The 25,268-nt window shown below is 37.7% G+C and overlaps 1 protein-coding gene across 2 annotated transcripts in view; it reads right to left on the bottom strand.

Moving 5' to 3' along the window:
* Positions 1–16,139, bottom strand: part of LOC150084461 (cell adhesion molecule Dscam1-like) — a 631,783-nt gene extending 615,644 nt beyond the window's left edge. For both annotated transcript variants that reach the window (XM_090376086.1, XM_090376087.1), the window contains exon 1: positions 15,758–16,139. In XM_090376086.1, coding sequence (XP_090232212.1) covers positions 15,758–15,794 — 37 coding nt within the window. In that variant the 5' untranslated portion in view covers positions 15,795–16,139. The remainder of the gene's footprint in view (positions 1–15,757) is intronic.
* Between the last annotated feature and the right edge of the window lie 9,129 nt (positions 16,140–25,268).

The following is a 25,268-nucleotide window of genomic DNA, read 5'->3' as shown; positions in this document are numbered from 1 at the left end:
TAAACTGACTAAAACGGTTGAATCCCGTGTCTAAAAAATGCACAAGTTTCTTTGCTTATCCCCAAAAATGTAAATACATTTATTTTCCTTCTATTCATTTACCAGAGCCAATGCATATACAATGTAATTAGGTAAAATGGAAATAAAGAGGAGGGCAGTACGGCTTGCGTAATAAATAATTGGGGAGCGGCTGTATAAAGAAGATGAACCCGTTTCTTGGAGACGGATCAGCATCGTAAAAGAAATAATCCTCCTGTCAGACTAATCTAACAGGGTCCGCGTTCGACAGCGACAATGCAGTGACCTCGTCCGCTGAGCATGTCTGTCTCTCTCACGACACTGTCACACATGTCCTTCGTATCCGTAACTAGAAGCTTCCGGATATGAGAAACCAATAGAACACGAGTCTCGGATGCAGCTTGCCACAGACCAAGATTTTTATCTAACAAAAAAAGGAAAAAGAAACCAAATGCATAAACACTCGTGCTAGATTACACGTGCCGTGTTAATTAGGCCACGCGGTGCACGATTAAGCCGTAAGCAGCACGATAATTCGGACACGACATTAATTTGCTCGAGTTTTAAATGCTCATTTCGAAATAATTATTCGTTAAAGCTCGCATAGTTCCCCAATAATTAATATTCGTAATACTGCGAAATAGTTTTATTGATTACACGGTGATCAGTAAGCTAAACGAAATGGTTTATTTATTGTAGTGGTTAATTAATTTATAGCGATTTCAGATAGCATAATACGAAACAAACGGGCTAAAACATAAAATAAAATACCTTGTGACAAGTGATAAAGTATATTATGTCAATTAACACATTGCAGTGTTATTAACTCCATATGGAAAACAGTATTTTAAATCTTACTCGGCGGTAGGCCCGGTTACTTCGTCTTGTTCATTTAATTACTACAGGCTACACTTGAATTTAATAGTAAAACACACTTATTCAACTACGCACTGTTCTGCATGTTAGTCAGTGTATGTCAACAATTCCAAACTGATTGCGTGCAACTACAATCCACGAGTCTCTCCAATACCCTGAACGTGACAAGCTGAGGGAAATGCTCAAACAATGTTCACTTGTGATTACAAATTGTAACACGACCGACCATTTGCAGTTAATTATATTCCAAATCTACATCACCGATGCAAACTGCGTGTCAAGTAAGATGAAGCACCCCATTAACAGATGACAAATATGAAGCAAAAAATGCGTTATTTGAAATGGATTTCCTAATTTAAATTAAGCACTTGAGAACTGAAATTTTCTTCTATTATGTTTTAATCCGTTTCCTTTCGAGGCGTGTTTGAAACCATGAATTGAAACAAATTGAATAAATGATAACGTTCCTCCTGCTGAATCAAGGAAGAACCTCCAAATTAGCAGTATTTCCCCCCCCCCCTAAGCGATGAGGGTTCGGTTGTACCTTTCACGTAGTTATACTGGCATAAAACTCGAGCCTACAGTTCTTCCTCGACATTAACGTGTTTTATATTTATCGGCATTAAATCAGTGCTTTTATGAATTGACGTATATTTTAGTTAGGTATACTTCAGCTTTCTAAGGCAGCGCAAACAAATAAATAGAACTCGTGCATATCAGTTAGAATTACGGGGTGAGTAAAAAGGTACGTGGAAATAGTCATACAAAAGATAAATCTCCAAGTCTAAATTCGGTCTTCAGAAATGTCATCACCTGCTAGTAATATACAACTGCAAAGCTCTAGAAATTCTGCGAACTGCATCAGAAAAGTTTCTGTTTCCTATAGGGTGGCTTAGTGACGAAGCATTTTGCTGGAATCATCGTAGAACATCTGACAGATAGACAGCTGTGCTGAGAAAGAAATCGCGAAAATGTTTAAAGTGAAGTTGAAGGGATCCTAAGTAGTTCGGATCTGCGAAGATGTGCCAGTAAAGAAAACGCACGATGTCGCTTTCAATTTGGAAAAATTTATTGAAATCATGAAATCCATTAGGTGGAGATCAATCGCTTGAATACGCCTTTTTTTGTTACAGTCATGTGACTGACTCCAACAAAAGTAATGGTATTCTTAATTGTATGCTATTGGACATGACTTTTTTGTCAAGTATTTTCTTATGAACTAATTTTGCATGTATTTTGAGCAGTCTTCTTTCTACTGAAGATTACTACGCATGTTACACAGCTAAAGGAACCAGAGAAAGAATTCTCCAAAGAGGTATTAAATAAGTTCTCTGGTTCCTTATTAATTATAATATTAACTATCTTACCAATGTTCGTGGCTTGAAGCATATTAAGTATGATGATATTGCCTTAGAAAAACATTATCCTGCTTTTGTTAGCCCAGCGGCAGAACACGATAAAAACGGTGAGGGTTACATTTGCATTTCAAATATATTTGCTCACGAACCATTAAGAACCTGAATAACAGGGCCACTGTTACTTTAAAATTCACCCACTCCCTTTCTTTTCTGCAGTACACCAGGGTACTTGCAGAAATATTTCTTATTTAGAAATCTGTGGCCTTTTTTTCCCCTCCCATTTAACTCATCCCTTACTTACAGTGAAATAAAGAAAATAATCCGCGAAAAGCCACTAAACAGCGTGACAAAAAATAAATAAAAGAGAGTAGCTGGCAGAGAGGCAGTAAAGAAGTTGCCCTTCGTGCCAACAGCGAACATAATCCTCCAGACAACACCTAAGATCTCTTTCCAACGTGACAGTGTTAACGAAGTGAATGATCCTTATTGCTGTTTATTTTCCATTAACCACTGGAACTTCTCCACATCGATACAAAATGCAACAACAGCTGCACTGATGTCAGTAGAAAGGGAAACAAATTAGAAAAATTTAGCGAGAGCGAAACAAATGATTAATTGTGAATTTACAGTTCACGTGAGATAACCGTGTGGTTTTTTAGGGTACATAATTATATCCTTCCACTAAAGCTGTGTACATACTTGTAGTATGCTCAGCACTTCACAAAACAGAACTTAAATTCATTTCTATAAAACTTTGTCGGGAAGATTTCCTTAATTAGATGCATAATATTTTCCTTGAGGCATATACACAATGCAGTAACTGAGTACTCAAACTCCTAAAAGCTGAAATGCGTTTTAACTATAACGATGGTAGAATAAAACTCACAGCATAAGCTGGGATGATTAATTTTGTTACGTCTTTCCAATCATTATTAAAATAATTATTTGGGAAAGGAAAGGAGGACTGATTTAGTCGAAAATCTTCTACTAAACATTTTTGGGAAACTAAATTCGGTCATGAACATGACTAAGCATTTCTCTCAATGAATCAATAAATCACTAGATACTCCTGTGACTGCATCAGTGGTATGAATTACCATGGACAATGTTATGTGTTGGCATGCATCCAAAGAGATGTCAGACCAGTTAACAGAACATTACATTGTTGAAAAGTCAGATGCATAACGAAAGTAAGGGACTATGAATATGCAGTTCAATATGGCAGAAAATGTTTGTTCTCTAAGAACAATTTAATGCTTAATGCAAAAAAAAAACAAGAAAATATTTCTAAATGATGCCGAAGTCTGGTGCCACCTCGAAATAAACTCATGGCATGAAAACTCGCTTGAGAGTAATATCAAAGACAACGAAATTTTGGACAATCGTACTTTGCAAAAAATTGGAGAAAAATAAATAAAACTGCAATAAGGGCATTGGAAATATTAGAAGAATAAGATAATTCAAAATAACCTGCCACTTTTCAGGACAGAACTGATTATTATTCTCTATAAAAGAGTATCTCCTTGATTTGCCAGTATCAGCAGAATTAGCCGGTGCACTCTCTAAGTCCTTGTATAACAAAAACGAAAGGTGCCTCCCACTATGACAATTCCTACCTGAACTATGACACTATGACAATTCCTACCATTTTATACCTTTCAGCTCATTTTAAGATTTGGGAAATGTCAGCCCTTACTCTGTGCTAGAACAAACTTACAAACTTCCACCCTTGTAGCTCTTGTTCAGATACCATTCGCCAATTCAGATGATGAATGCTAGAGAACAAGTCTCTATCCGAAATGATATGGGCAAAAGCAACTAAAATCCATTCCTCTTTGCGCAACATTATTCTCAGTAGAAAAAACAGCTCAATAAACGAGCGAGTTTACAGAATTTTGGTCTGACCAGCACCATGTATACCCATTTGTTCAGGAAAATTAAACGAAAAATTTTTGCATATGAGAATTCGAGATATGACGTATATCCAATTTTTCCAGGGGAATTCAATATTATTACAGATGTTTATGTTTTATACCTGTTCTACAAGATATCCAGATGGAAAGGTGCTAGCGTTTTCATATTCTAGCATGATGATTCTCAATTAGTGTGTTGCGAGGAGGTGGGAGATATATTGCTTTTAAATTTTTAAAAGTGCATGGGTATCTTCAAAAATGCCGCTTTTTTTAATCTAGGCAGATGTATGTGGCGAGTCAAGTTGAGAACAACTATTCTAACATAAAAAGAAGAAAGTCTGCCGTTCTGTCTGTTTCTTTATCTATCCCTATCCACTGAAGCCTTCGCAACTACCCACTTAATCGGCCTCCTTCTTTCATCCAGGAAAAGGTAAAGGAAAACGTTTTCAAAACTGACGCCAGGAGAACTTTTGCCGCTTGTAACGATCCAGCAATTTTTAAATCGAATTTGATTTTAAAAAAAGTGTTTCAAAAGACAAAAATCATTTTAGAGTTCTAACAGCATTCTTCTTTGGATATAAAATAATTTAAAAATTACTGAAAGTGTTCATTAGAGCGAAAGCCACCAAACCAATCAAATCAATAAAATAATTCTGTGAGTACTGAAGCAGTACTTTCAGAAATTGTTTGTTTTTGTCTAACAATTCATTTTCCAAAAAGGGTGAGGCGAAACGCTGACTTACAGTATTATTTTAGGCGCAAGAACCGTGAGAATTTGGAGTTTTGGGTCATGTCTTGTGCTGGCCCTCAAGTCTACCCTTCCTAGCCGGGTTTATCTCAGATCTATAAACTGATCGCTTTGGATGCCGTTGGGACCTAACCACAGGCTTTAAAAATTCTTTATCAATTTTTAAATACGCAGTCCAAAAAAAAAAAAAAAGGACCTGTCGAAACTATTAGCGACGTCAATGGTAGATGCAAAAAACTTCCATAAATATCTGCAAATTGTATTAGGTGAAAAAAGCAAAGCACTCTGAAAATGTTTATGATTAATGTCAGGAAAAAATTCATAGTAGCACAACTATCTACTAGAACAGGCTGTTGTAATAAAATCCAAGAGTTTGGTTCCAAACTGTCAATCGATAATCTGAGTATTTTCTCTGCTGTACCCTTGAAAACAAAAATAAGCAAAACTCAATGAATTTATCCCTTAAGCAGAAAAACTTTTAAGTTTTAAGTCTGCCTTTTGGCATGTCTCCACTTGTGAAGTAAATCGTCACTGGATTGTTAAGAGCTGCACTGATGGATATACCTATCTTAGTTTCTTTGTAGTGAAACACCAAGACAATTCGTAAGAGAAGCCTCACAATTTGAGAGATTTGTGACTTGAAAGCAAACAGCAGCAAATGAAACCACAAATGGAACAAATTCTTATATTTTACAGAAGACGAAATTCATTAATCATAGGAATCTGAGATTAAATTAAGACAACTTCGAAATAAACGACTTTTAAGCGATATCATCGTAAGAAATAGCATAAACACCTCTGGCACTACTACTGTATCAGAAAATGCAAACCAGCAGTAGGACAAAAAAATTATATTGAATAAAAAAGATAAGAATTATCAACATTGTTATACATTACAGGAAATCCAGTATGTTATGAACAGATACATATAAAATAATTTACAAAATGCTTTGCTGTGGAACTAGTCACCTTACTCGATTGGTATACACTATATTATTAGAAGTATTGGGACATCACGATATTTTAAGTGAGGGAAAAGCAATTTTCCTGCTTTCGGCAGAACAGATCGCCAATGGGGGAAAAAGAAAAAAAAAAAAAACTTTCCATCAATTTCTGACAAGTTTAAATGGAAATATTTCGCATTCCGCATGCAATAAATCTTTTCTGCAGTTCGTAAAGTCGGCCCCATGGTCGCTTTCGCACTCAACACCTCTCCAAAGCATTCCAAAGATACTCAATGGAGTTAACACTGGAACTCTGAGCCGGTCATGCCTTTAGCAACAAGTGTTCTCTGTAAATCAGGTCATCAAACAATTGCTTTGTTGAAGAGAGTATTGTCCTGCTTTAAAGCGTTTGTCCCTCCGCCATCGAATTCTATTAGCGCGGTACTGACAAAAACTCAGCAGTCCAATATACCATGAAAAGTATCCCCACACTTTCACTAATATTCTCCACAGCGGAATGGATGGTGCAGGAATGATTTTCTACAATGACAGCTAGCATTCTTCTGGCTATCGTCTGACCCAGATTCTTCTACTAGACTGAAACACGGCATAATCTGTTTACGCACAGTCAACGCCTTTTCACGCTTCCAATGCTCAATTTCTCTCAAAAGGCAGCATTTCTAACCTTCAATGAACTTAATGATTACTATTTATGAGCCGCAGCTCGTTGATTAAAACCATCCCGGTGTCTATGTACGATAATCACGTTGACAGAATCTCTTGTACACAGACTGTTGGATTCTTGAGTGATTTTGCTGAACCGGTAGTGGAAATTCTGTTAGACCGATCGTTCCGAAACCCGTTTCTATTCAAAATTCGCATTGCGCTGTTAAACTTCCAAATCTAATTTCACATTCCATTCCGTACGATGTTAGATACAGTGGTCCCTTGCAACTCTGGGCCAAAGCTATCCAAACAAGGGTAGTTCTTGTAGGCGAATACAAAAAATATGGAACTAAATTAAATGCGTTCCTTAATTGGTTTCAGCAGAAAGTCAATATAAAACCCAGAAGACACGGAAGGCGAGTTGTTTCTCAACAATATTTACAGTCGAAAGCAAGCTCGAATCTCTGGGGAATTTAAAGGATCAGATAGTAGTAAAGTAAGTGATGTTATAATCTCATTTCTTAGAAAAAGTATTGAAGTTAAAGGGAGGATGATATATATATTCAGTTATAAATAAAAAAAAGGCTGCATGCGAATATATCAAACAGTAATAATGTTAACGAGAAAGGCGGTAGATTCTGGAAAGATCCTGCTTAGACTGGAGAAGTGCTAATGTTTCCCAGTCCATAAAGGTAATTTTAAAGAGGAGTAACTATAGACCAGAGAGTTTTATTTTCTTGTGGTGGGGAAAATAATGGGGTCAGTTTAGTGATGTGATTCAGGACCATCTCGACAAGAGATGGTCTTAAATGGGAGATGAAGCCTGATAAATCGGATAAATAACTATGATGTGGTCATTAAACAGTTGAATGTCGGTAAAACAGTTAGATGTCATGCATTTTGAAACTCTTTCTTGTGGAAAGCTACTACACAAACAGAAATAAGTTCGAGTTACAGGTATGATTCTACGCTAGATTACAGGCGGCTGAAGGATAGGAGAAAGAGATTTGTCATATATGGTCAGTCTTCATAGACAGGAAGAGTGCAACAAGCGAGGTCTCACAGCGCTTGGCGATGGGTGCTTCCTATTTCGAATTTTTATAAATGATATTGACGAGTATATCCAAGCATTGGTATCTAGGTTATCAAAGTTTTCTTATCATTTGATGTTGGGAAGGGTGGTCAACCATTCGAGCCATGCCATGTTACCCCAATAAGACGTGGGGCATGTTCCCGTGGGTAACAGAGTTGATATAATCTTCTCCCTCCCCCAAACTGGGTGAAAAAGACCCGAGTTTAAATCCCGTTTACGCGAGGAATTTTTATGGGACTTCCACAACATGGCTGTTTGTCGGTCTAAGGTGAAGGTAGCATGGTTTTTTCTCGCGGAAACGCGGGTGTTTCGGAGGGCAAACAGCAAATCGACCGCAAAAGACAAGCAATTTACAGATATATTATATAAGGCCTAAGTTGCTGATGAGCCTAAACCCTACAACAACCAGCCAACTTGGATCAGTTGCATACATGATCCGAACAATGGCAACTACAATTTAATGCTTTTAAGTGTAAGACTGTACATTTCGGGAACAGGAACCTTGGAGTCACGTATAAGCCAGAGGAAAGGAGTTAAAATTGGTTCTAGACTAAAAACATTGGTTGTTACGATTCAAACAAAATTTCCATGCAGTGTATACAGGAAGTTCAGAAGCACATGGTATCCTATTAGTGATTTATAATACCTCTGCTAATGGGAAGAAAGGCGTCATTAACCATTTATGCAAGACCATATTTTGACCGTTTTTGGATATCGTATTCAGGGCTGGAGACCGCACCTAAAAAAATAAATGAAAATTCTGGAAAGGTTCAAAGGACTACCGTATTAGTGAAGAGTGAAATCCAATGTTCAAGACCAGCTTAGATATTGAGTGAAATCAAGATTTACAACCAGTTAGCTAAGGAGAGATATGATTGAGATGTACAAGGTGCTGGAAGGGTTGAGGAAAATGAATGAGGAAGACCTGTTTTCCTCGTAAGTGATATAAGAACCAGAGGGCACAAAAATAAAATCTTTCTTGAGCCGGAAATAAAATTTTAAGGCAGTGTACTGTTCCCCGCGTGTTATGTCCATTGTCACATAGGCGAAACTGAACAGGCATAAGCTTGACCGACCCTCAAAGTCACACCGTACGCACAAGTCAATGGCGCAGTTGCTTTGTGATGCAGCTTGGTCTAGTCCTAAATTCCAAGCTTTGTGATGCATCTAATTAGTTTGTCTTAAATAAATACAACTGATATTATTTAAAATACAAAATCTAAAAAATAAAAAAGCAACAACATCATTTAACGTTAGATTTATTCATATATGCACTGGAATAATAAATATCATAGAGTAATTCATTGGTGATAGACTCAGCGTTATATTTCCCACCTTAATTCTAATAAATAAGAAATTCACCAATGTAGTAGCAGCTATTGATAAAGCAATGCCGGGAACCAGAAAACTACCTGCTAGGAAAGAGCATGTGCTATTAAATAAAAGTTCTCCAATTCCGTGGAATAATATTTTTCCTTTGCTGTTTCCATTCAGTTGACTCAAGTTTGTTTGCAGCTGAACATAAAAACTTCTGGCAATAAAACAGCATTTCAGCTGTGGAAGAATTCAAAGAAGTATGTAATCATAATCCGAGAAACGAGCCGAAGTCGTATAACTCCCGATTCGCTCCCCTCCATTAAAGAGGGTCCGTGATCGGGTGCAAGGCACCGAGACTAAACTGAGGAATTATACAAGTTAAAGCCGTGGTTGCCGTTGCTCTCTGCGAATGTGTTAACAGACCGATATGCATGATGTGTAGGCCGAAAAGAAAACCCGAATAATTCAAGGGAAAAAATTCTAGTCCCTCCTTCTGAAGAGTCCTTTAGAAATTTCTCTAGCCCTTGACGCCCCTCGAACTGAGACCTCCCCAAAGGAACGGTAATGTATCGCGCTAATTAAGACACAAACAATAATGAAATGCATAAATATGAACATATTCATTCCTGTCGTTTCAATATTAACAATTAATATTTTTCTGATTACTAGAGATTTTTTCTTTTAATTAATTTCCTTTTAGTTCGTAGTACTTCAGCCGGCCATTTACTGCAATTAGTAAATTGTTTTAAGGACCGTGTCTCTGCGACTGTCTCTCATTTGTATTGATTGTGTCAACTTCCAGTGCACGCATCAACATTTCCCGGTAATCGACAAGCTCAAGTTTTGTTCTCGTCCATAAAAGGGAGTTAATTAATTCCCACCTTGGGTATTATCTGATCAGATCGCTGATTTTAATTAGAAACTTATCAAGAAACTTCGGCACAAATATCTGTGATGGCGCCACTACTATCCATTTCCCAATAACACAGCGCCTCCCCCTCGCAACAATTGAGATTTCCACGCTGCATCGCCTTTTACACTTGAATTCTATTTTTATTAGCAGCGATTACATTATCTGAAATCGAAAAAGGAATTAGAGAGTGTAATTTTGCTTTTTGTGGGTTTTGTACGCTTTTTAGCATCAGGTTATATGACCTTATTACACAAAACGAGGTTAACTGATAATGATGCTGAATGCGATTTCTCTCGAATGGCAAAAACGGTAGCAATCACAGATTGTCACTAAATTAGAGTAATCAGAAGCCCCGAAAAGTTTCTTTTTCGGGACTCAAATGTCCCGGAAATAAAACTATTTTAGAAAATTAAATGAAATGGTTTACCAAGCAGTTTTTGTCATCTCCACTGCATCGATTTTTCAATTCCAAACTATATCTGCCAAAAGGACAAAAGTTCACCAAAACCTGATTCCAAGAAAACAAGGATGATAGCTGGTCATTTATTTCCTTCTGTTCCATGAACGGTCTTAGCGGTGCAGATTTTAAGTGCACCGGGTATGCCATCCTGCAGAGCACACCTCCTATAGGTTATAAGCCAGAATTCCATGAGGACTCTACTTTCCGTAGTGAAACAATCTGCCTTGCAATATCCACTGCTCTTGCTCGATGATGCGGCGCAATTTTCATTACCAGTACGGTGAACTTTGTAATTTTGTTCTTTAGAATATGTATTAAAAAAAAAAAAAAAAAAGGGAGCATGCATAATCCACCATAAATCTTAAGGTCTGATCTTTTTTTACCCCTACAAATGAATAATACCACCCTGAAGGGCTATCGTTTTGGACACTAATAGCCTCCAGTCAGTTACGATCAGCAGCCAAAAAGAGGTCACAAAAATTGCCTCTGCCTAATGCTCTTCTAGACTAATGCTGCGCATTTAATGGACAGGGAGTATGATACTAGCGAAAAGTATTCTGGAAAGGATTAACCAGTCAACTGCCCAACTTCAGAAATTCGTTCTGCATTGATTTTAATGGTGTCAGGTAAAAATACCATTTTCTACAATTAATGTTTTGTTAAAATTTTTTAATGACTCTGAAACTTTTTTCTATTACTACTTTTCGATTGGCGTCTGTTTTTAGTTATTGTTGTTATATTATTTCTTCTTGACGGGTACTGGTACCATGTGCAGAAGGTGGTTGTTATGTCTGGTGTTACTATTGGTCGAAGGAACTCTCTGACTATCCTACAGGTGTTCAGGATTGCGACTTGCTGGAGTTCCTCGTTAAGTGTTCTCTAGATCTATTGCTGCTGGGCCGTTATACAGGGTCTTTGGCACCATACCGGTAGTAGACACGATGATCGGAATGGTCGTTACTTGTTGCATATCCCACATCTCTTTGATCTCCTGTCTTAGGTCCGTGTACTTCCTGATCTTTTCCCTCGAATTCTGTTAGGGACTTTTTCCACTCGTTTTCTATTCTGGATATCATGACCTCGTCTCTTTCCACTTCAGCTACTCTGGGTTGTATTTCTTCTTGCGCTTCCTCCTCTGATTCCGTGCTGTTCATATTCTTTGTTCTTGATCTCTCAGGCCGTGCTTTATTTTTTCTAAGATTTCAGGAGCTATCAGGTTCTTCGTGACAATGGTCCTTCTCTGGTCCGCAATTCGGTGACCCGAATATCCGAAAAGTGACGGCTCAGGCTTAGAACGTAGTCTCGACTTGTACATCGTCATATCGATCTCTATCTTGGTTATTTCGTAGTATGTTCGCATGATGAACGTATTCATTTCGATGAGCCAATTGGGTTGGCATTTTCTTCCTTCGTGGAAGGTCACTAGCACAGTTGTGCATGAAGCACTCCCAGTTGGTTGGGCTGGATGGTCTTGGTCTTTCCTTGTGGTAGTCATATAGGGGAGAGCGCCACTTGCTCCACTGTCTTCCTCGGAAGTGGAGCAAATGGCTTTATCTGGGCCACACTCGATGTAGTATGATTATTACTTCTCTTCGACATTATCATCCATCTATGGAGGTGGAACTGTTTAGCTTAGGCTTACATTTAGTGGTAGTGTTAGTTCTGGAAGAGACACCAGATGGTGCCATTCTTCTTCAGCAGTCGCTTTCACTTTGGGTCCGCTGAAACGACTTTCGCGAGAATTTTATTATTATTATACCGAACTCCCAGCGTGATGGAGACGCGTTCGTTTCCGCCACAGCAGGACTGGAACCCGTGTCCATCAGGCTGGGAGTCCAGTGTTGTTACCACCGGGCCATCGCACCGCTATTATTGTTTATTATGTTTTTTTTTTAAAGAAGAAATAGTAGTTACATTGCTCATCCATTTTGGCAAAACCGCATAGAATAATTTCTCAACTTCTGGGTGTTCTTATATACTGTATTTATATAATTTCGGGCTGGTTTTTGGGAAAGAAATGCCTTTGGGAAAGAGATAACATATGATGTAAATATCTCTAATACGTATCAGACTGGTTAAGCAAAACTATCCTATTAGAACTCTCACTGGACAACTAGAGTAATAGCACCCATTTGATTCCGAAAAATGTCAAGTGGGAAAGCCGTCACCGAAACGTTCAGGAGTTGGAACAACGCTTTCTCCATCGCTAATGCATCTCAACTTATAAAATGCAAGTGCACTCAACTTTCCTTCACTCTGAACTTTCGTTCTACAGAACACAGTAGCCTAACTTTAGGAAGTCTTTTTGCAATAAACACTAGCGAGTTAATGCGAGCAATGCGCTACATTTCAGGCATGTTCTATTTTTTTTTATCTCAAATATATTTTTTTTAATTTTCTGTGATTAATAAAATTTAAAGTAAATATAGTTATCTCTTTATCAATTAATTAATAACATTATAGCTCAATAGAACACTTAATTAAACTCTATACGTCTGCGTTCTCCAAACTCAGCCATTTACCAGTAGTTTAATTACAACTGTAACTGTAATTAAACTGTTACTGTTCGTCTTCACTCTTTTTTTTTTTTTTTTTTTGAGTCTCTTTTTTCTCTCTGTGTATATGTACCTCTTCACGAGCGACATCACGTTCACGAGTCTTGCATATCAATAAACGCTAAGAGTGGTGCACGAACTGCCTAAAGCTAACAATACTACATTAAAACTGCATTTAATCTATGAATTTCTTTTTTTCCCTACAAATTGTATGGAAAAAATAAATAATTGCCTAGTTTCTATTTTTACGATTTTAATGATACAGTATTTAGTTTGGCTCTACAAATATTCTTAACAAGCCTCAAAATACATAATTTAATAAAATCGGTCCACTGGAAGTCCGCCTGTTACATGCTCGGACGGACGGATAGACACGGTGCAGACATTACATAATTACTTGACAGCCATTATTTTTACCCACTACCAATAACAACCAGTGCAGACCACCTCTGAGAAACACTGCCTTGAAGTGATTGCTGTCTCACGATGCTCGACTTTGTTATATTGCTAGTGGACGAAAACAAATTCCAAGCATCAGCCGCATAATAGGTGTCGCGCAATAATATCCTGTCTACCTACTCAAGATTCGATGTCCCTCATGTAAGGAATATCAGCGGGTTTCAGCCTCTAAGTTTTCGATCCACAACGAAAAGCAGTTTTCTTACGTTAGATAAATGCATTTCATTTAACGGTTTAATAAATATTACATTAAAATCTTCTTTCAACTCGCATATCTCTACTAAACACCACTGCATAATCATTGTTAATGCAACATTTAAAATAAATTACATTTCATACAGAACTAAGGACTGACCCGCTCGGGTAATCGCTTTTGGGCTCCTCAGTTTTTATTGTTCAGAGCTGTTGATTTCTCTATTCGGTTGTCAAACTGCTCTTAATAGCATCCACATTTGTTTTTTTTGACACATTTCTTGCAATAGAATGCAAAATACACTTTCAGTGTGCTACAAGTACAAATACGAAATACAGTACAAGGAAGAGTCGCTTGACATGACATAAAATCCATATCGTTAAAACCTTCGCAGAGGAAAAGAACGAAACTATAAATCAGTACGTTCGACCACGATACTGACTGCATTATTATGATGCTACGTTTTCAAGAGAGAAAAATTTTCTTCTCGTAAGGAGTTTCACGCAAACGGAATTCTTGCGATATCAACACTTTCCAGCATCAAATAACAGCAAAAGTATTATTCTATCAAAAATAGATATTCGCTAGTCTTAATAAAAAAAACATTTCGCATTTGGATTCTCCACTGGACATCGTTAAATAAAGCAAGACAAGCCTCGTCGTTATTTGTAACTGGAATTTTCTTTATTGCCAAAATATTTTCACTAATATAAAAATATATTTCAGGGCGTGTATGAGGTTTACAATCTCCCAGTTCCCTTATTCGTTCTCAAAAACGACATCTTGCTATTATTCTAAATTCCATTCCAGCACCGCAATAATAAAATTCATTCCTTTTGATTATTCGCGAAGCGCAGACTGCGCATGTACTAAAGGACTTTACCCTATTACCATCGTGAGACTTTCACGCTAGAGTGAACGTACTCGATACTCCCGCAACTAACTTTAAACAGGGCTTTAACGAGTTGGGGCCAAACCGAGCGACTGATTCTACTCCTCTTTCGTCGGCAGTCCATCGCCATCAGCATAAAATATGCCTAATTAACTGTAATTGCGTTCTCAGCCAGAGTCCACTTCGGTACTCAAAATTCATACGCACACTCTGATAGTTGTGCTTAGTATCTGAGTTAAAACAGTCATCAGGAATCACACAACAAGGGTTTTCCCTCTTTCTGCACATCTCCCGCTCCTGCTGCCACCGTTCGAGTCAATAATGCGCGAGTACGAATTGTTCCAACTTTTACGGCACCGTCGGGACCATCCGCGAACAACTTTTAAATAAGAAACAATAATTGCGATTGATTTTTCTACGCGATAGTCAATTCTCACAGCAGCCGAATTTAAAGATGACAACCGAAGTAGTTTGGGGGAAAGGGAACCTTTAAAACGCAAAAATATTTCAACTATTGGAGTATAAACACGCCTGCGAGGAGGCCACCCCTTATTAACGGCAGCCGCAGCCTTAAGGAAGTAACGGGCAAGCCGTTAATAGCCCGATATGATGAACACTCGCTGCAATTACCTCTATAACTACAATTATGATTTAGAAGCAGTGAACGGGATCGTTTACGGCACGCCGTCGTGATGTGCTTCAAGAAGGTCGAGGAAGCGGAAGTGTAGGTGATGATCAACTATCGGGATGTCCCTCAACAATAAGATCTCACGTGTAGTGAGGTGGGTGGAGGGGCAGAAATGTCCGGGGTGGGATCTCAAAGTTTTATTAAATTTGGCAAAAGAATATAATATATTTGATGATTATTAAGATGTGTGAGAGGTTTTTCTTAAGTAAACAGGAAGTGAATTAAGATAAAACTTAATTGAGTTATTTTCTCCATTAAATTTTATCTGAATAACCACAAAAAAAACTTACATTATAACTCCATTCAACTTTTGCATTTAACAACTCCAAATACCACATTATAGTTCGTAAATTGTTGAACTAATACCGCAAGACATTCTAAAATTCACACTTCTTCTTGTTCCCCAAACGAACCTCTTAAAATCTGAGGAAATGTCCTTTAGACGACTTGTACAACTAATGCTAAATTTAACTTCGCTAATTCAGCGTGATTTCTCAATTACGCGCGAGCACACACACACACCCAATTGAAATAATCATCTCAGATCAAACTGCAATACACCATTTTCAAAACACAAATTTCTAACCTACAATGATCAAGTTAAGACTTCGAGATAAAAAAAAAAAAAGGGGTCAGATAAAGAAACAAGAAGTAAACAACTTACCAGTTACCAGTGTAAGTGCGAATACGAACAGATGCATAATTCCACCTTAATTAATTCTGGTTTTTTACACGTGACATGGGGCTGCGAACAAGTAATGGATTTATGAAACTTCCAACCTAAATAAAATTTAAATTACGAGAGTTTACATCTACGGACTTGTTTCTGTTGACCGGTACGAAGCAAATTATCCTTTTATTGGTGTTTTGTACACCTAAAACCAACAGCAGATATTTGAAAAAGACACAGAACTGAAGCATGCACATATTGAATTGTATATGCCGGAAACCGAGTAATGACAACGTTAAAAGCATTGTAACGTAATTCAGTCTCTGCGCACTACGCTGGCCCGGCGTAAGTCATCTTAACCACGCTGTTCGGTCCCCTCCTGTGGTGATCACCATCTGCATACATACACACACACACAGTGTAGACAGCTCGGCCTGCAATGGAGCACAAGGAACACGAGCTGCGAGCTGGTCCGTGGAACTGGCACAAACTGAGCGCTGAAAGCGCGCGCATGCTCCGTTCCGCGCATACTTCGGCTCTCTTCGGTAAAACCACTGTAGCGGTAATGAGTCCCTACTCCCGTCACACTGCTACCATTGGCTGTCAGTTCAGTTTTCTCGCGGTGATGTTTAAAAAGCGCGTTTTAATTATTTTCACGGCTTTTAAAATTCGCCTTAAATTTTAACGATTCGTAAAATTTGTTTCGAACTCATCGCGAATGCCACATTCTTCTGTAGCAGCACCACGTCTTAGAGAACTTTGAAAATAACAACTATTAATAGTTTGCGCATGTGTTCTGAAAATCCAACTCTCAGTTAAGCAAGGAAAATGTGCCCTGCCTCTTTACTAATTAGTTTACTTTTGTTTCTTTTAGAACACTGGCAGGAGGCGCTAATTTTCTCTTATTTCGTATGACAATGAATGCTATTTTTTATTATATCTCGGCAAAATTGCGATCAAAGTTGTTTTCTTAGTGAAAGTTGCACAAAATGCTCCTGCAAAGCATGGTTAATCTGTTCTATCTGCATTGTTTCAATAATCCATTTTATATAGCAGTAGATTGGTCAGTGAAAACAGTTTGCATATTAATAATCTTTATCTAAAATATGAAGGTCGAAAATATTATCGTAAACTACTGAGAAGCCTTCCATAACAGGTGCCAACATACACGTCATCAAACCTCACAATTGTGGCTAAGAATTGTACACTGCGGTTAACTCGATGTGTTGTAGCATTTATTTTAGTAGGGTCCATATATATATATATACACACATTTTTTTCCCCTAATTAAATTTAGTAATAGTGAAAATCCTAAACTTCAGAATAGTGTCTGAATTAGCAAGTTTTCTCTTATTATTATTATTTTTTTTTTTCTCTCAGAAGGATTCCGTTGGAAAACGTATCGCATATTTCAACAGCTTTAGAAAATCTTTCTAAACACGCATTCTTTTGGGTAGTGAATGCTATCAGTATATCAGTCGTCTAAATTTATTAATATCATGAAGTTGAGATGGTTAATATTTCTATTAATATTACAAAATTGATATTATCATTTGTATTAATATATTAACATTATTATTAATATTAAATGATTGCTATTAACTTTGATATTAATATTGAATCTTGACCTTCGCTCAGTTCGTCAAAACAATAAAATTACGACGTTCAGTTGTTTTTTTTCTTCAGTATTTTGAAATATGGAACTGGGACTGAGACAATATTCTACCGAGCTCTCGTTTCCTTATAAAATAATTATCCTGCACCATAAAAATATTTACTGGCAGTTTTTATTGGGTTTTAGAAGCATCGGCGACTAAGGCCATTGCTCTATGTATATTCCTGTAAATTACGTGTGTTCTTTGCCGATTTTCTGTTTGCTGAACGAAAAACGCCGAGTTTCCGGTAGTACAAACCATGCTGTCTTCCCCTGAGACTAACTAACTTAGCCACGTTGTGGAAAGACCCATAAAAATTCCACCCGTCATCGACAGGATTCGAATTCAGGTCTTTTCCACCCGGTGTGGGGAGGACGGCGATCCTACCAACTGTGCTACCCACGAGGGCTTCTACTCACAGATCTTGCTTCCAAAAACTGTACGAAGGAAAGGGAATGGGTTGTTTTCTTTTCATTTTTCTACATTTTAGATTTTGATTTTGAAATGTTCTTGGTTTTTTTGTTGCCAACAGATATAGAGCAGCCACTACAAATTGAAAATGTAAATATCCTTGCCAAAAAAACGGAAACAAAACAAAAATATTTGAATTTCTAACCATTACATCAGAAAATTCCGAGAACAAAAACTAGTGGTAACGTACATGAGCGCATCTATGATTGCTTGTTTGTTTATTTAATTGGTATCAAAGCACGACATGCATATTTTGTGGCTGCAAACTGCACGTGGAGCCACAATTTAGTTTCCAGGATGAAAAACTTTCACCTTTGTATTGAGCTGGCTAATTCAAGTTTGCTCGAAAGGTCTCGAAACATTCTTACATTGACGAGATCTAAACCCAAACAAAGCCAGTCGGGTGGCAAATAACGAAATAAATTTTACTTTTGTTATGTGGAAAGGTATTTATTCATAAGAATAAACATAATTGCGCAATACAAAAAACACAGTGGCCTGTCTTTTTTATGTATTCTCCTTGAACTTTAAGAAAAATCAGCTCTTTAATGTTTTCATCCCAGAAATATGTGTCACACTGATTCATTTAGGCAGGTATGTGCTGCGAATTTGTTAACAACGTAAAAACTTCAAAACTGCAATAAGGGGGTCACGCGAATCCACCGAGCCCCCTCCGTGTGCAGCACAGCTCTTACGGGAATCAATTTGACAATTATCAGATGAAGTGTACTCAAACAGATGTTCCTTCATAGACCTCAACTGTGCCCATCGATATCGACAAAGTCAGTGAAGTGTTCTGCCAACTGTATGACCAGAGTTGAGTGGCTTTTTCCTTAGAGCAAATTTGGAAGAATCAGTCTCCATACAACAAGTACCCGATTTCGCCAATGTGAGCCAGCAGTGTTCAGTATTTACAGAATTTTTCTCAGGAAATAGAGTCATCAATATGGCAAGATGACGTGAGGAATATCGGCTGTCGTGTTAACTATTTATTTTAGCTTTGAAAGATTCATGATGGTCAGAATTTGTCTCCGGTTATGATCCAATGAAAAAATTTAACGGCTTTCGCAAAGAATCTGAGCAGGCGCTGTGAGAACGATAATGAATTGTTCCCTAAGTTACAGTTATCTTGTGGACTGCAAGTTGTTGTATTGCAGAATATCAAATGCACAATTTTTTAATTAGAGCTATTCCACTGGGTATTTTCAAGCCTATCATGTTTGTCGTTATACGTATGCACTTCCATCTTCCTCAATCATTGCTTTTCCCCAGTACGTATGTAAAGTTTTTGGTCCCCAATGTAACGACCACCGACGAAGAGGCCCCTTATTAATTTTATTAACATGAGAGGCCAATGCTTTGCTTATAAAAATATTATTAGTAGTAATACTAATGGAAAATGAGGCAAGAAAGCAAACTTATATAGCTTCATCAATTTTCCACCAAGAATTTTGCACTTCACTTACCTTGAATTTATTGAACCATCGACTTCCTGGAACCATCCTTCTTCAACTTGACTCATGTGCCTCTTCGTGTGTGTGGTCTCAGCCAGTGAAAGAATACCATTAACATTCAGCTTACTGAATCCACTCGGGACTTTAAACACCGCAATCAGATCTCTATGCAGATGTCTCCTCTCGATTCGCTGCAGGACTAGAACTGAAGAACTGAAGCCTTTCTAGGTAAGAGCACCTTTGTGTTCCCTCTATTAGTCTGATTGCCCTTCTCTGCACTCGTTCCAGCAGTCTACATCCTTTCTAAAGTAAGGCCTCCAGACCTGTATGCAATACTCAAGATGCGGCTAAAGTAGGCCTCACACAAAGGGATTATCACCTTCTTATCAATGCTAACAAAGTTTCTGTATATCATTGACAAAACTCCGTGAGCTGTCCTGGAAGCATGTCACACTGTTCAGAAAATTTCATGTCTGACTGCACAATTATCTTCAGGTATTTTTCATTTTCCACCACCCTGAATGTAACAGCACACAGTTGATAAGTTTCTCTGGGGATTACTACTACCCATGTGCAGATTGTCAATGTTAAACTTCGACTACAATTTCTCAGCCAATCGACCCAATTTTCCTAGATCTTGTTGCAGTAGATCACCCTGATTGACTGCCGTTAACCACTCTGCCAACCTTTCTTCATCTGCCAAGCCTGATATACCTTAATCAATATCATTGATAAATACATTGAAATCAAGAAGGCCCAGCACTGAATCCTGGGGAACTCCACTAATAACATTAGTCCACGAAGAGCAAATCACTGCCTTATATTATTTTAAAATGTAGATATGTACATTTTAAGTAATATTCAATAAATGTAAACTACAAGAAAATTGTTGAGAAAGTTCATAAATCAAAGTAGGCAACCTAATCATCCACAATGTTATAATTAGATTAATTTATAAATATCGTTCTTATTTAAAAGTTCATCTTCTTTGCGTTTATGTTTGCAAAATCACTATTACTTCTAAGTTGCATTTCCACAGCTTTTATGTGTTCAATAGATAGTCCAACGAGGTCACTTAATCTAGTTTACTATTTATAATTTTTCTTTTGCAGTTCTTTTATTATTTTTAATTTACTTCGTGCATTATAGCCTAAGTTGCTGATGCACCAACAAATCTAACAACAACAATTTTTAAATTTACTAAATGACCTTTGAGCACAGTTAGAAATGTGTGATATAATGTATGACAGTTCTTTACTGTTATACAGGGTGTCTCAAAAATACACGGCATAACTTCAGGAATGAGTTCCTCATATGCAGACAATAAAAATATTTCATATCAACATAGTTCCGGAAATGCTTGGTTTCCAAGTTTTGAAGGTCTGTCTATGACACTTAACTGTTCACCTTATAGTAATTGTTCAAAATGCCCACCTTCTGCCTGAATACAGGCCTCACATCGACGTCTCATGGACTCGCGAAGAGGATACCAAATTCCTGGCATGTTTCGTATTGTCTCACAACCTGCCACAATTCGATTGCTGACAGCTTCAGTTTCCACAACAGTTACTGGAGTCGAATACACAAATGACTTTAAATGACCCCACAAGAAGAAATCTAGTGGGTTTAAATCAGTGAGCGTGGAGGCCAGGCAGTTGGTCCACCTCTACCTATCCATCGACCAGGAACCTTCGATTCAGTAATTGCGGGCTAGGTGTCTGAAATGTGCGGGAGCGCCATTGTGCTGTAAGATTAAAAAATCTTACAGAATAAATATAATAAGAAGTTGGTTTTATTAATTAAGAAATAGGAGTTCTTGTTGCTAGTAAATACGAAAGTAATATCATCTGATTTCAATAAATAGGATTTTTCAGCATGGAATAGTAAGTAATAAAAGCAGAGCCATTAGCCATCAACTTCCGTTAGAAGCGGGGAAAAAAAGTACTGTAAAGCGGCATGGGTCCAAACAACAATAGGCAAATTAAGGTTTATGCGAGGTCGAACTTAGAAGGGACACTCTGGTCGTAAACAGGAAGTGGTTTCTTAACCAGCACATAAGTTTCCAAATATAGGTGCTGTGGTCAGGAGATGTGACTTTCGTAGTTTTAGAACACTACGGGGACAAAGGCGTTATATGCCAGGGGAAGAGTTTTTTTTTGGATAATTAGCAAACATCAAAGGGCACACCTATGGCAGCAAATCTGGTAGAATTGTAAAAAGTGGGTGTATGGTAACACGTGCTACTGGGCAGGCTGAGTATAGGCCTTCTAACAAATCAAATGAGAAGAATTCGTAAATTAATATAGGATTGGAAGGAATCACTGATAATAGGCTTGGCGAAATCGGGAGTAAGATGAAGGAAAAAGGCAGTGAAAGGATTGAAAAGAGAACACAAAGTTGAGATTTTGGCGGTGTGAGTGAAAATGGTTTAACAGACAGAGTTGAGGTTTTTTGTCGGTGTTTCTGAAGATGAGTTAGTCAAAGACACAAAGTTGAGATTTGTCGGTGTGAATTAAAATGGTTTAGTCGGTCAGAGTTGAGCAAGTGCTGACCAGTTTAAGATGGTATAGTCAGTCAGTGTCAGTAAGTTGAGTAGTTGTAGTATAAATTAGTGTTGGAGAGAAGAAAGAGGATCAAGATAAGATGTAGCAGTTAGTCAATCCGTCAGCCAGTAGCAGACACAGTTTTGTTTCAGTAAAGAGAGTTCAGAGTTTTTTACAGAGTTCAGTAAAGAGCAGAAGGCAACTAAAATAGTTGAGAAAGCAGAATACGGCGAAGTTAGCTCATTGTAGGATAAACAAGATGTCTGATGCCCAGGAGATAATGGAGCTGAAGCTGATAGAATCCGGAGCCGGACCAAAGGGAGAATAAACGTGCTGACCAGATGAAATAAATCGTTTTTTAGGAGCAAAGGTACTCGAAACCGAAGAAGCAAATCCAAAAACTCCTGTCGAACTCTCCAAGGTTTGCGAGATGCGTTCCAGATGGAGTTGACCTGCTGTTCATCGCGAGAAAGATGAAGGACATGCCGCACAGCCTCAAGATAACTAAGTAAGCGGCTAGTTACATAAGTATTCTCATACACATCAAGAACTGTAGGAACCTCGAAATTTGATTAACTGGACTTTTAAAAGATACTGTGTATAAGAATTACTGAGTTGTAAGGGTAGGTTATTTTAGGATATGTGCTGAAGGACATTAGCCAGGGCAAGTTAATAGATATATAAATTGTTTTGCAAGGGAATATATATATATATATATATATAATATTTGAAGTAATTGATTTGATAGGCTACAATTAAATATGTTTTGGATGGGAATTAGAAGTGAGTGATACCTGTTAATAATCATTGTGATAAGTAAATGAATAAGTATTGAATTATGTAAGAAATAATAGAAAGAGGATTGATATTTTGTTATTAATAGTTTTAATTGATGCATGATCAATATATGTAGGAAATAATAGAAAGGGATCGATTTTTTGTTATTGATGGTTTTAAATGATGCAGGATTGAATGTATACAGAAGGGAATCGAACAGGATTGGTATTGTTATTAATGGTTTTAACTGATGCATGCTTAAGATATATATATATATATATATATATATATATATATATATATATATATATATATATATATATATATATATAAGAAGATGAGACTAGATCATGTTGTCATATGTTTGGGTTTAATCATTTTGGTTTTGATGTATTCATGTAAATATGTACAATAAACTGAATTTTATATATAACCTTTGTGTGTTTTTTTTGCTGTTAGAAGAAATCTTTATTGTATAGTTCTAAGTACTAACCTATCCGAAGGGAATTAAATACATCTAAGAGCTTTTCCCCTTGAACCTAGAATTTTCTGTGAAGTTAATAGTCAGATGCGCAAGTGGGGAGTTATTGTAAAGGGGAACTAATCACAACGGGATAGATAAAAATACATAAGAAAAAGGATATACAAATGATAATAAAAATATATAAATAAAATAATAATAGTAGTAGTAGTAGTAGTAGTGGCACATGATGCAAGAAAGCAAGTGTAGGAGCTTATGCAGCATCAGCCAAAAAAAAAAAATCACACCATTCCCTCCAAATGCTTGTCCAGTTCCTCCTTAAATTCATTTAACCTATCAACTTCCACAACGACAGATGGAAGTTTGTTCCAGCAATTAACCACCCGCTGGCTAAAGGCAAATTTCCGCACATCTATTCTACATCTGTCCTTTCTTAATTTGAACTTATGTCCCCGTAGGTTCGTAATCTGAACAAGTGGAAGGATCCCATCAGAATTCAGCGTGCTCAACCCATTCAAGGCCTTATAGACCTCAATCAGATCACCGCGCAGGTGCCTAGTCTCCAGCCACTGCAATTTGCAGAACTTAAGCCTCTCTTGGTAAGAGAATCCCTTCATTCCCCTCACCAATCGTGTTGCTCTTCTCTGTACACGCTCAAGCAAATCTACATCCTTCCTAAAATGAGGCCTCCAGACTTGTACGCAGTACTCAAGGCGTGGCCTGACCATTGCCTTATACAGAGGGACAATCACCTCCGTTTCCCTGCTAGCAAAATTCCTATATATCATTGACAAAACCCCATGACCCGCCCTAGCAGCCTGTCTGCACTGCTCAGAAAACTTCATATCTGACTGCACAATTACTCCCAGGTCTTTTTCATTTTCTACCACCTTAAGTGTAGTACCACACAGTTGGTACGTTTCTCTGGGGTTACTTCTACCCATATGCAGTACTTTGCATTTGTCAAGGTTGAACTTCAGTTGCCACTTCTTAGCCCATCTGCCCAAATTATCTAGATCCTGTTGCAGTCGCACACTGCCATTACTGTCATTAACAACCCTGCCAACCTTTGTGTCATCTGCAAACTTCGACATTAAGCCTGATATACCTTCATCAATATCATTGATAAATACACAAAACAACAGTGGACCCAACACCGAACCCTGTTGGACTCTACTAATAACATTAGTCCACGAAGAGCAGCACCCATTGATTACCACCCTCTGTCTTCTCCCACTTAACCATCCTTTTATCCATTGTAGCAACTTACCCTTAATACCATTCTGCTCCAATTTGTACAGTAGTCTTTCATGCGCAACAGTATCAAAAGCTTTCCTGAAATCCAGGTATATGATATCAAAATTATTTTTTGCATCCAGTTCCTTTGTGACCACATCATAATAACCAATCAAATTTGTCAGACAAGACTTTCTCTTAACAAACCCATGCTGTGTTTGAATTATTGCTGCAGTCTTGTCTAGATGATCCTGCAATGCATCTTTAACCAGCGACTCCATTATTTTACCCGGAACAGAAGTTAAACTAACTGGTCTGTAATTACTCGTGTCACCCTTCGATCCACCTTTGTGAATTGGGGACACATTTGCACATCTCCAGTCCGTGGGAACCTCCCCTGAGTCCAAGGATGCTCTCATAATTATGGCTAAGGGTTTGCTTAGTTGCTTTGCCGCCTCCTTTAAAATAACTGGATAGATCCCATCCACCCCAGGTGCCTTTCTTGTGTTTAACTTCAACAATTTCTCCTCCACTTTGCTCTCAGTTATTACAAAATCATTAAGCACACTGCTACAATTTGATAACCTTCTTCCATTTTCAAATTGTAATAATTCCTCACGTGTGAATGTAGATGCAAAATATTCATTCAGTTTGTTTGCTATCTGAGCAGGATCATCAACAGTCGAACCATCGATGTCAAGTGGACCAATCATATTCAGCCCCTTCCTTTTAGAGTTTATATAAGTAAAGAAATCCTTGCTGTTTTTCTTAGCATCTTTTGCCAAAGATTTCTCGTAATCCGCCTTCGCCTGCCGAACCTCCTTTGTGACCTGATTACAGACTAGCTTATATCTGCCACAGGCTTCTGCGTCACCTGATAATTTATAT

The sequence above is a fragment of the Mastigoproctus giganteus genome, chromosome 6 (assembly GCF_048544385.1).
Source record: "Mastigoproctus giganteus isolate SK-2022 chromosome 6, ASM4854438v1, whole genome shotgun sequence".
NCBI lineage: Eukaryota > Metazoa > Arthropoda > Arachnida > Uropygi > Thelyphonidae > Mastigoproctus > Mastigoproctus giganteus.
The sequence above is the reverse complement of the archived record's forward strand: the minus strand, read 5'-3'. Positions and strand labels throughout refer to the sequence as shown.